Source organism: Taeniopygia guttata, chromosome Z, assembly GCF_048771995.1.
Source record: "Taeniopygia guttata chromosome Z, bTaeGut7.mat, whole genome shotgun sequence".
Lineage (NCBI taxonomy): Eukaryota > Metazoa > Chordata > Aves > Passeriformes > Estrildidae > Taeniopygia > Taeniopygia guttata.
In genome coordinates, this window is record NC_133063.1 from 48,808,182 (window position 1) to 48,821,226 (window position 13,045).

Consider the following 13,045-nt stretch of genomic DNA (forward strand, 5'->3'; position numbering starts at 1 on the left):
GGAGGGTGGGTTGCTCAAGATGGAAAAACTGAGTTGTGCTGATAAAGAGTGGGGAAATATTCCTGTAGCTTTTGGTCACATCATATATGCTTCTCTGATTTGGCCTGAGAAATGGAAGAATATGCTCAGTTGGATGAAAATAGGAAGTAGTCAGGGGAGGGTGTTGGGTGGATTATTGTTTTTTAGGACAGAGTGGGCTTGCTGAGTTTATGTGGGAGCAGCCGAAGAGGCTAAGCAATGGCTCATGCCTCCAGGCAGTACTGTGACTTTGGCCTGTTAAAGAGCAGCTTGGGTTGGAGCACATTCTTGGTGTTGGAGGGTAGTCAGGGAAGCTCAGGGATGTGAAGCATTTGTGAAGTTGGATACTGAAGGTGATGAGCAGAAGGGATGCATTAGTATTGATGCCTCTGGCTGCTTTGCGGTGCTAGCAGGTTGTGCTGCTAGGTTGTGCCCAGTCAGAACTGGGCTTGTGATTTTAAAAATGATCATCCAGAGGGTAAATGATGTTGTGCTTTAGGGGAGGATGCTTCTGGGGCCTCTTATTTTCCCTGTGAGAGTAGATGAAGTCACACAAAGGAGGTCGTAAATGTATAGCAGCAGGAGTACTCTTCCACACTCCAGAATCTTTTTTCTTTTCCCCCACACCTCCACGTGTCTTGCCAGATCTTGCCTAGAGTCTGTAAATCTTTTCTGTAACCTTTCAGGGTTGAAAAAGTTTTTTTGGACTGTGTTTGGGAGGGGAAGGGGAAACATTAGTCATGCTTTGCTGTGGAAGAGCTCTGTGTGAGATGGAGGCTTCTCAGGGTGTTCTGAAAGAGATACAAGATTTTTGACACCTAAATTAATTGAATTCAGCACTTTTGAGTGAGGAGTAACTCATTAGCATGAACACTGTGCATAATATAAGGTTTTACAGTAAACTTCCAGTTTTGCTTAGGGAAAGTCTTTTCCTTGTTGCATCGCTAGATTTTGGCCCCCTGAAGGAGTTAATTGTAACATTGTTTGAAAGGCCTTTCTCTGATTTTAATGCAATTTAATGAAAGGGAAAAAAATGTCAGTATTGTTGTTTACTGTGGTTTGCACAGATCTCACTATAATTCAATAGGGAAGATTATCCTAATCTGTTTCCTACATTTAAACCTGAAGATTGTATTGTGTATTAAAACACAGTTGCAATGAAATTATTGAGGCCAAAGATTACCACTGCTTCAATGTCTCTTGTTCTAGCTAGATAGGTTTGCCACCTGCCTAAAGATGTTTTCTGTGGCTTGTATTCCTCAGGGCTGTTTCTTGACGTTAAGCTAAAGGAAGATGAGGTAGAGGACTGGTTATTTAATTTTGGAACTAATGGTTAAAAGCACGTGATCAGCATTAGCTGTTGAGAATCCCTGGAGTTAAGCACTTATCTGCTGCTAACTTGCTGCAGCTATGAAATGACAGCACTCAGTATTTATTACCACATTAGTTCTGAAAGCAGAGAAATGCCACTATTAGTAGAGATTGCTTCTTGTAAATACCTGTTATTTATTGCAGAATATTGTTCTGAAGCATCTTGATGCTCCCTGGTGAATTTCTAGTAGTCACTTCCTATCTTGTAAAACAGGTGAGTAATTTTAATGGCGCTTCCTTTATCCCCCCTCTGGCAAATGAGCAGTTGTAATAAAGCTACTCCGAATCAGGATGCTGACCTCTTTTTGCATCAATTCCAATAATTGCACCCTTTGAGAGGGGAGTTCCTCCGTTAAACAGTGACAAGAAAAGGCATCCCTCACCACTTCATGCATTTTTATCTCTACAGTTGAAGGATTATGGGCATTATGATGTACAAACTGTAATCTTAATGTTTGTGTTTAGCTGTATTGTATGGAAAAAATACAGATGTGAGAAACACACTAAGCTTGGGAATGCTGGTTTTGTATGCTTTGAGCATGCTTTTTTAATTATGCTGAGGATTTGAGTTTCACATTCAGTGTATAAAATGTGCTTTTTCCTTTCTCACAAGAATGAGAGTAATGTATTAGGAGTGCTTGCAAAACTTGTTAATTAGACTCTGCTGCAGGTTCCTCAGAGAAGAGGGTCCAGCTTTGCAGCTGCTCCTTGTACCTACAAGGAGTTTTCATCTCTCCCACAACCTTGTAGTTGAGCACTTTGTCTTCCTTGGGAGCTATATAATAAATCTTTTGTCCACAGGAGCCAAAAATGCTGAGGGAGTGGGACGGGGAAAGACAGCCTACAGCAGACAATTCTTTGGCAATCTGTATGTGAGGAAAGATTTCTTGTTTTCAATTCCCTGTGCATGGGATTTATTTATATTTCATTAACCAGTCCAATTAAACAGTTTACTTTTTTTAGTCAAAGAATATTTAATTTATAAAATACAAAGTCCTGTAAAGTTTTGGGGTTTGAGGGATATTGTATAATGTTTCACATCTTTAATGTTGCTTTACATTGTTGGGTTTTTTTCATAAAATTTGGGAGTGGTTTGGTTTGATTTGGGTTTTTTTTTGCTGGTGTGGTATGTAAAGAAAGCCAGGTGAGTAATGGAATTTGTCTTGTCTGTATCCTAGTATTTGCAGTTCCCATCATCCTAGATGTTACTAGAGGGTAATTTAGAAGATTATTGGGGTCTTGCTGAAGTTCAGGCTCCTTTCCAGTGCAGATTATTACAGCTGTAATTTAAAAACTTTCTCAGAAGTTTGGGTAGGTGGACCAGAAAACAAGTGGTATGCTTCTCTCAAAGCAGTCTGAAATAATTCCTTATTGTTGATTGTTCAGTTATTTTTTTTAATTTTTTTTTTTTTTTTTTTTTTTTTACTATTTTACAAATACCACATTCTACCCAGGAAAAAGCTAAGAAATTTTCACCTAGGTCAGGGAGTGAAAAGGTTCTGCAAAATCTATTTTCCTTTTTTCTTTTTGCCTGGTAAAGAATTAAACCAACTGCCACAAACCCATTCTCATTGTGATTAAATGCAGGAATTTTGAATGAAACCCTTTGTTCATATACCTGGGCACAGTCAGGGATCTGACATGACTTGAAAATGACTGGCTAATTAGAGTAATTTAATTCAATTTAATGATTTTTTTAACAATTTGCAGAATTACCCCATCCAGATTATCTATTGCTACCTACTGGAGAGGTGTAGCCTGTGGGAAATGTGTTTGTGTGTATTTAGTGTATGTGATTTTTTGTTTGTTTGTTTTTTAAAGAAATGTGCTTGAGTTTAGAGTTTGTCTTAAATTGCTGTCAGATAAATATGGGGTTGAATTAAATAACATGTTTACTTAGCACTGATTGCTATTCCTGAATGGTAATTAGGGCTGTATTTTTTTGAAGCATTCATATGCATATATATTCTACTAACAATGTGCTGTATAGTTGGATTTTTAAAACTCGTGGTAGATTCATCATGTACAACATAGCTACTTGCCTTTAATAATGACATGTACTTTTATGAAACAGATGAATCTCACTTTGGTTATCAAACTGTAATCCACTGTTTCAGAAGAGTGATGTGAAACATAGTGACCCTGCATGACCCATTTGAATTTATGCTTCAGTCCCTATTTCAGTTATTTATTTATCTGACTAGACTTGTACAACTTCTACTTTTTTTTTTCTAGGGTGGAGAGAGGAAGTTTATACAGCTGAACATCCTTAACTTTAAACTATTCCTTCAGGAAGAATTTGTATAGCAGCTAAAACTTGTAGATGAAAGCAACTAACTATTTCAGTAAGCATACTGTAAAACTAGAAATGTGGAACATTTTTATCTAGGTGCATTTGCCAGTCCAGGTGTTGCTCTCTCATTATGATTTTCTGCTGTGCTCTAGGATAAAGCACATTGCCATGCTACTTTAATGTGCTTTCACCATTATGTTGGACTGGCAATGTGTGGTATCATTGGAGCTTTCTGTAGGAAACTTTGCTGTAGACACCCACTTTCCTCTGTGAGAGTTTGCAGCTTGTCTGTTAGGTTAGTTTTATATTTGTTCAACTGCTGCTTTCCTTCATGTGGAAGGGAGGAAGGGGGAACACGACTGTGATAATGCACTGCCAAGTTTCAAGCAGCCATGGCTCTTAAGAATCCACATGCAGTTCCCCCCTTATGGGGAAGAATCCAAAACAATTGTTCCAGCAATAAACCTCTGTCCTGCTGAGGCGATTCTGCCTACTGTGTTGTGTTGAGCTATCCTAGTAATGTGTCCTGCAAGGTTAAAGTACAATTTAGAGTTTGGTTAGTGGTTGTACTTGTGCATAGAATAATGGTGGTACTTCTGCTACCCAGTGCAGACCCATCGTGGTAGGATGGTGGAGTTTTAATGAATGACTGCATGCTTAATTATGATTTTGAATAATCCGTTTTTACAAATGGCTCTCCTGGTGATAATATTAAAATAGGCAGTGGGCAGAGGAATCTGCTCGTACATTAATGTGTTGGTGATCTAATTATGTGGAGATGTAGTTAATATAACATGATATACAGATTAGTTTTTGGTAAACGTTTCTTCTATTGTTCAGTGGTCAGATTTAGGCTTACTTCTAAGTTTAGAGAAACAGTTAGAAAGTTTTCCATAAGTGGCTGTTAATCTTTTTTAGAGCTTGAGAGCTAAATCCCCAAAGAGTGATAAAGGTATGCAAATTCAATTGTGACTTGCCTGCCGGTGAGCTGAATGGTATCAAATTGGAATCTTACTCTCTTTCTTTTATGTTTAGATATTGAAGAAGAATAAAAAGCTCCACAAAGGTTTGGAAGGTTGAATGTGATCAGCATGAAGAGCTTAAAAGCAAAGTTCAGGAAGAGTGACGTAAGTACTTCTGCTATGTTTGACTGCTGGTTTTCATGCTGGAAACAAGTTCTTCACTCCTACCTTGATAAGCTTGTACGTTAATGAATTACAGAGAAGAAAATACAAAGGCAACAGCTGAGTACAGTATAGAGTAGGCTGTTTCTATTTGTAGAGCCATTATCTGTTACTCAAATTAACAGTATTTTACTACCTTGGTGCCCGTAGCTGAATCATACTCATCTGTGGGGTCTGCAGAAGTTCTCTGCAGATTAGAACTTTGTTCCAGGTTTAGGTTTAAGCCTTAAGACTTTACTTTACTACCCAATTATATTTCTGTCTAAACCTAATACCGTTCTTATCAGCGTGGTGCTTGAGCATTTAACATAGTGCCTCCCCAGTTTGTGGCAGGGTTTCTTTGTCAGCAAGAATACAGGAACCAGCTGAGCAATTAGGGCAGCTGTGGTTTATCAGTTCTAGTATGACAGGAGGGGTGGATATGAGGCTTGAGCAGTGGGGAAGGAAGATATAAATGTGGAGGTTCTCAGAAGAATCTCCAGACCTGCATTTAGAGAGACATTAGGCTGCACATAGTCTTGCTTGTTGTAGAAATATTGGTGGAGGCCCAAACTTCAACATGTGTAGTAAGCAATACTTCCCTTGGAGCAGTGAAACTGCTGTAATCTACTCCTGTTGTTCTGTTCCTGCTACTACTCATACCAGGTTTTTGTGTCTCTAGTAAGAAGTCTGTGAAATAGGTGAGTTTGTGATTAACTGACTTTCCAGATATCGTGTGGAATTTGTAACAAATCTTCATGATCTGTGGAGAATTTAGTGTTTTATTCTTCCTCCTAATTTTTTGTGCACTTTTGAAAGAGGTGTTGTATTGTTTGTCATTGCCAGATTTGCATGGGGTCCTGGAATCCAGCCATGCTGGATGAAGATGCTTAGGTGTGAAAATGGAGCATCTTAAGAAGTTTTGGTGTTCAGGAGTAGAGATTCACAGTGCCCTCAGTGGGTGTTTTGATGTAAAGGCGGTCTCACAGCACACCATTGAGTAACATGTCTTTAGCCAACCTGTAGTGCACATCAGTAGCAGAAGAAGATAGAGTTACTGTTGTGGTGTCACCTGCAGATATGCTGGCTACTGCTCAGAAAGTCTTTCTGAGCTGTAGGTTAGCATTTGCAGCTGCTGACTTGGTGTCCTTGCAGCAGCACTGGTGGATGCTTCGCTCCTTAAGTTTAGCAAGAGGTATTTCTTAAAAGACTGCCTCTATAAACAAGCTAAATATGTAAACCAACCTTTGTTTTCTCAAGTATCTAGAACATTCCAGAAATATTCTAATTTTGGGTGCAGAGGGAAGCACTTTTCACTACTTAAGCAGTATTTGATTTTGCTGGTCACCAGATTGAATCAGCCAGCGGAACAGTGTCTTGTGCCACTTCACAACAAATAAAAATAATGTCACAAGTCTCTGGTGTCCCATCTCACTGAACTTGCCTTTCAGTTTAGAACTGCTAGAGTTCCGTGGTTTGACTTTGTTGCTCCTGTTGCAATGAGCAGCAGCAATTGCTATTTTGAGTTCACCCACACCACTAAACCTTTTAATAGGCATCTGCTTGGGTAATGAGAGTGGTCTGTTGGCTAATACATGAACATACTTGGAAGTTAGGTGTGCCCATGTGTTAGGATGACTTCACACACACTTTTATGCTCCTTGGCTGGGCTGCTGCTCTAGAGCAAAGGCTAAGTGACAAGTGTGATGAAACCAGACCTTGCTGTAGGAGTTCAGCCACTGTTATAAATTGCACTGGTTCAATTATTCCTCACTTATCTAGCCGTGATAAACTTGTGTATGCCTCTCCCCAAAATCAAGGGCAGTCTGAACATAATTGCTGTTTTGATGCTACTGCTGTCTACTGGCTGGAGACAAGGTTGACCGCAAAGGATTTTTCAGATACCTAAAATTTAGATATGCATCTCTAAGAACACAACAGTCTAAATCCATGACAGTCTGGTTTCCTCTGTTTTGAAGCCAAGCCTTAAGGGCATAATTCAAGGCAACCAACAGGAGCTGTCCTATATTTTGTGCAAGATAGGTAAGGAAATTTTTTTTCAGTTTCCAGAAGCTGCTCTTACAGTTTTTGAGGGGGAGAAAAAGGATATCTTCTTAATAGGAATTAATTTGTTGTATTTGGTCTCAGTTTATAAGATGTGGTAACTGCTCTTGGATTGGGGATGAGAGTGAAGTCAGAAGGGGTGAACTGAGTATTTTTCTCATTGTCTCTAAAAGAAATCTGTAATGTATTGTATTTTAGAACTGAAGATGTTTTAGGGTAAGGAAGAGATTACCTTTGTAATCTCATTGTTAGCATTAAAAGATAAAGAGTGGGATGAGTAGGAGGTAAGTCTTCAAGATGTGCATGAGAAACAGGAATTATAAACACTTCTCCAGCAGTAGGGCCGACAACACAGAACTCTGTACCAGAATGAGTACCACAAAGGAAATTTCACTGATGTATTGAAGCTCTCTAGGCTTTCCTGCAGTGCTGAATTAAAAATGAGTGTAACAGCTGATATTCAAGTATATTTCTTGGTGTCCCTGCCAGAAAGCATTGCTTTGGTGCTCAGATGATGCCAGTCTTGATGCTTGTGAAAGAAATGGCACTGCTTCCTCTTTTTCCACATCTGCTCTTCTCATTTTGAGGGTATCTGACCCTGCAGTGAGCCAGGTCAAGGACATGAAGTGATGGAAAAATACTTTGTGGGGTGAATATCAGATGGGTAACTCTCTGTTCTGTGTTACTGTAGGGTCAGCCTTGGGAGGAATGGTGGAATTAAGAGGAGCAGCAGGACATCCCTTTCTCCAGTTGTTGCTTGGTTTAGTTCCATTGTCAGACCATACCCTGAGAATACTGGCGTGAAGAGCACAAGGGTGGGCATTGCCAGCAAAGGAGTTGCAGGAATACACAAGTAAATAAGGCTGCTAATTTAAATATTTAGTAGGATTGATATAGTCCACAGCTGAGAGACAAGAGTATGACTCCTAGATGAAGAGAGACTCCTCACTTCATGCTTTTGCTGTATCCCTGTATTTCACCTGATTTACGGTGTGTGAAGCCAGCCCCATTAAGTGGAGAATCCTTTGTCCTTGACACACTTAATCGCTGTGAAATCCTTCCTGAGGGTGACTGTTGCCATGTGAACATGTGTATTTGGAGAGAAGGAATGAGATTTATCGCTCTGTCACAAATGACAATTGTCAAAGCATGATGTGTAGTCACAGGAGGATGCTTGTAGACTGGGAAACTGTGAACAGCGTGCCTGGGTGGGAGCAAATGCCAAGACTGGAAGCTAAGCAGTGGATGTGCACACTTAAAGAATGTGTAGACAACAGAAACCACAATCATGTCATCATGTCTTGACAAAGCAGCAAGTCTCTTCTGTCTGAGCACTGTATTTTCTCTACTCTCTTCATCTCTTGTTTCTCATTATCAAACTCAAAACCTAACATTAAACACAAAATGCTGACCACCTAAAAGGATGGCTATTTTAATTGTTGCTAGAGGCTGTGACATGCAATGCTTGATAAAGTTGCTACAGTAATACCAGGAACTATCACTTCAGAGCTGAATTCGTCTATGCACACTCCATAGTTTATTCACACAATGGAGAATGAATGTTTCTGCCCAGTAAGACAGAAGTTCTTCATAGTTTCTGCTTAGAAAAGCAGATTTTGAAAAATTGCTATTAAAAATATAGCTACTGATGTCTAATTATGCATCTAATATTTGAGATTGTAGTGTTTTCTGTAGTAACTAGTCAGTTTGTGGCCTGACTTCAAAAGCATCTAGAATCTTAAACAGTGGCAAACAGTGTGAAGATTAAGCCTATCTAAACATGTTTTGCCTGTTTCTTAAGTAAGACAAAGTGCTCGTAAATATGTGTAGGTGCCTGAAAATGTTGAAGTGTCTAGCTCTTTGATACTAGGATGATGTAAGTTTGTAAGTGGCTTGTTCAGGTAGATCAGCTTTTAACCATGTTGGTTACTCTAGAAAAGGCATATTGTGTGAAGGCTCTGATTTGGATTGTTTTCACTGTCTTAAGCCTATAGGCAAAAACTGAAAAGCCTTAGGACCCTTTTCTCTAAGTATTAAATATCATCTGAAAAACGCATACTGCAATTTGATAGAGACAAGTTTTCTTCTAATTGTTATCTTGTTGAATGGACAGGAAGATTAGAATTGGGATTTGTTTCCAAATACCCTCAATACTGAATAATTAAAATAGTAGAGCATCTTTTAAAATTGAAAATTGACTGTGCAGTTCACCAAAAAAGGTACCTTTTTTGCAGGTACCAAAGACAGAGCAAGACAGGCTGGGATTCCCCAGTGCTATTTACCAGCTTTAACTTCTGGTATTTTTGGAAATGCCTATTTGTTGTACTATTACCTGGGTGTTGAGAAGTTTGCAGTTCTAATTAAAATTTCTGGTTTTTGGCCTTTGCTGTAATCACTGTTCCATACATCTCAAAATGATGATGCAGTTAGGTATGTGGTAGTGTAAAATCTCAATCTAGACACTATGCTAATTTAGGTTTGGCATTTCTTTTTAATGCCAAATGTTTGAAGTAGTGAGTTTACGTTTAGCAGTTTTTAAAGTATAAAAAGCTAACCTCAGGGGTTTGGAATGGAAAGATTGCTGGGATACATTCAATTAAAATCTGTGTTCTTGTGTGTTCTGGGCTGAATGTGTGGGAAAACAAAACTTGGGTGGGGCACCTTGAAAAGTAATAAAGCAAGATCGCCTGAAAACAGCCATTAAATTGCTCTGTCCACTGAAAGCTAAAATTAACCTAAAAAGGAGCATGGGATTCAAATTTGCAGTATCTGCTCTGTATGTAAATACTTTCTTTCACAGTAATTGTGACAAAAAGCACCACATACCAAGTTCTGTCTGGCAAAAAAAAAGTGAAATGGCAGTGTTGTTTGACCATTGTACACAATTAGTTAAAGTACTGAGGCTTGCTTTTATTTCAGTGAACTACTGAAGCTTGCTTTTATTTTATCCTGCTTTTATTGTGTGTTGGATTGAGTCAGGCTGAAACACATCGTTATGACTGTAGATTTTGCTCAGTTTATTGTGTTCTTTAGTAGTAATCTTTGATTCCACTATACAGTGTGTGATGGAGGGTTGATCTCTGGAGCACACCGATTGCCAGTTCTCAACCAGTTTTTATTGAATGGAAAATTGAACCTTCTTTCCTTCTTGAAACAGGTGCTGTGGTTTCTGATTCTCCCTCTCTCTGTTAGCAGTCAACAGTTTTACCTTCCACCCCATGTTTTTCTATTTGGCTTCATGCCTCCAGATCTGAGCATACTCTCTACTCGGCTTGCTCTGCTTTGTCCAGGAAAGAAACTAAACATCTACTGAGTGTATTAGAGTGAGACCTGCTGCTGGCTCCAGTCAGCTCAGGGCGAATCTCTTGCCATCAGGTAGTGTATTTTCTATATTATTCACAATAGGAATGTCCTCAGAGTACATATAAAATTATTTTATTCAGGTGAACTGTAATTCTGGTGTGCAGGAACCCTCTGTGAGGGGGCCAATATCAGCCCAAAAGTTAGGTAACATCTCTTTTAATGGTCAGAAGAAAATGTAGTGGAGAAGACAAATGAAGAAGGGTGTGGGAAGCAAGAAGGTCTGAAAGAGAGAAGAAAGGAGGGACAGTTGAAGGGTCAGAGTTACTATTTTGGTAACTGTTCTGGGAGAAGTAACTCGGCTGAAGAAGTAGCTATGGGTTGCCTGTTGAACATCTGTCTCTGGATGAGAAAGTATGAGAAGTGTTTAAGGTTAAATAACTTGCAGATATTCTGTAAACCACCTGCAGCATCTCCAAACGTTTGAGACAGAAAGCAGAGGCAATTGGTTAAATGAGAACTGTGCTGTGGTGTTTGGAATTACAGTAGACAAACCTGGGCTGGAGTTAGCTTACTTTGAATAAACACATTGTTATTTCCTTAAATAGAGTTATGAAATGGGAGTGAGTAGGAAGAAGAAAGGCAAATTGGCATATACAAACTGGAGAAAACTAGTATTTTTTAATCTGTTGGTAACAAGAAAGGAATCTTTTTGTGTAGAAACATTTTTTTTTTCTGTCCCTTTAAAGAGAGCACAAAAGTTCAGAGGCCTTCCAACTTTGGAAGAAATAGAAAAAAAGCATTTGTAATTTTTTCATTTATTTGTTTATCTTTAGTAAGATTTAAATGTAAATTAAAATAAATTTTAAAATTATAAATTAGTAGTCTGTATGTCCTTAGTCTGGTACACTATATCCTTTCTTCCTTTTTGGCACTGCTTGTGCCTGATCTGAACTAATATGGAGTTCTCTGTTAAAACTCATGTGAAGGAGAGGATTTTAAGGATTTGCCGTCTTTGTGTTTGAAGGCTTTTATCTTGTCTTTAGTTGTTAGTAAGGACAGTTTGCTGTAAATATCTGGTATAATATTATCTAGTGAAAATAACACCCATACACTTTATTTTAGTGGAGATTTGAGCCTTTTCAATCTGTGCTTACATTTTGATAGACTCTGAATGATACAAGAGGACAACAAATGCTAAGGAGTGAGTCAGACTGAAAGAGGTGTATTAAATACCTTATTCCAGAAATTCATTCTAGTGCTATTTTTCAAGAAACTGTTCTGATTGTGTGTAGTCCAGGAAAATTGCCAGCATGGGGGACATGTCAAGCCCTTTTTTGCTTCCTTGCATGTTGTGTAATTTGAGGTGTGCTGAAGATACATCTCATATGTGCTCTGAATATCTGTGAAGCTAAAGCATAGAGTAGAGTCACTGTGTCAGTGGCCAGTCTTCCCTGGAAATGGGAAGTCTGGACTTGTGTAGTTGTTCTGACATCTGAAAAACTACTTTGCCTACTTCAATATGTAAATGATCTAGACAAAGCTGCAGCCTTAAGCTTTTAAAAGTACTGTTAAACTGATCTGGCAAAAGCCATCTCAGTGGAATGTCTTTTAACTGCAGCTTCAAGATGTCTTAATTTCTTAGACTCACAGTTTATATCCACATTTATTGTTACTGCAGGTACTATCTCTTCCAGTATTTAGGTTGCTATGTGGACTCCATATTTACGTTGAAGTATTTTGAAAGAGAATGCTATTTACGTAGTACTCTTTTCCACATGGCACTAGTACTCCTTTCTACTACTTGGCATAGTATAATTAGCAAAACATAATCTGAAACTGGCTAAATTTACTCCTGCATAGCTTTCTGAGGCCTCTCATTCCCCAGATAGGCTGCATATGTGTGTCTCAGATGAAATACACAGCTAACTGTCCAGAACACTTGCACTGACTTGATTGCAGTGATAGAAGCAAAGGTATTTTAATAACTTTGCAAATGATGTGGTTGCCAATGCACATGTATACACCTTTCATACATATGTGGCTCAGTTCATGGGTGCATACCTCTCCTCTTTCATCTTTGCTTATTTGCTGTGTGTGGTGGAAACTTCTTAGGAATCTTGCCAACTTGGGTAACCTGTCTGGTTATCCAGAACCTGAAACAGGGCCCTTTGAAGTCAGAAGAAAGACTTGAGTCTGCTTGAAAGAGCTTTGAATCAAGAATGAAAACCAGAATGCTGGCTCCATGGACAAATATGGTGGGCTCCAGTGAGGGATGGATTTCCCCGCATTGTAGCATTGAAATACCCTTGGATATTGAAGATACTGAGATTGGCAGGTTATCCAACAGTGGCTTCTTTTTGGGGTCTAGAGGAGGTTGAGGTCACTCTTTTCCTCCAGCTTTTTTTTTTTCTTTAGGGGATGATTGCTTAGGGCATGATGTGATTCTGTTTGACAGAAGCAATGGCGACCCACTACATCTAGTTTCAGTCCACCCTCTTTGAGTTTAAAATCATTATCTTTTGTCTTATTGCCACAGATGTGGAAAAGAAGTCCCTCTCCATTGTTCTTTACTAGCTGACTTAAAGTAAGAAAAGGCCACCGTAAACTATTCTGGCGCATTCTCTTCTCCAGGCTCAGCAACCCCATCTTTCTCAGCTTGTTCTCAAAAGAAAGGTGCTCCAGTCCCTTGATCTCCATTGGGTCCCTGTCCCTCCCGTGCTGGGAGCCCAGGGCTGGATGCAGGGCTCCAGGTGGGTCTCAGCAGAGCAGAGCAGAGGGGCAGAATCTCCTCCCTCCCCTGCTGCCCACGGGGCTCTGGATGCAGCCCAGGACA

General features: G+C 39.3%; 1 protein-coding gene across 6 annotated transcripts in view; it reads left to right on the forward strand.

Moving 5' to 3' along the window:
* RAI14 (retinoic acid induced 14) overlaps nucleotides 1-13,045 on the forward strand; it is an 85,467-nt gene that overhangs the window by 5,715 nt on the left and 66,707 nt on the right. For 2 of the 6 annotated variants that reach the window (XM_030257911.4, XM_072921752.1), the window contains exon 2: nucleotides 4,718-4,809. In XM_030257911.4, coding sequence (XP_030113771.4) covers nucleotides 4,774-4,809 — 36 coding nt within the window. In that variant the 5' untranslated portion in view covers nucleotides 4,718-4,773. Of the gene's footprint in view, nucleotides 1-1,533; nucleotides 1,604-2,190; nucleotides 2,258-3,624; nucleotides 3,735-4,717; nucleotides 4,810-13,045 lie in introns of all 6 variants that reach the window. The other 4 variants (XM_030257910.4, XM_012577635.5, XM_030257912.4 and 1 more) reach the window with 4 other exon arrangements.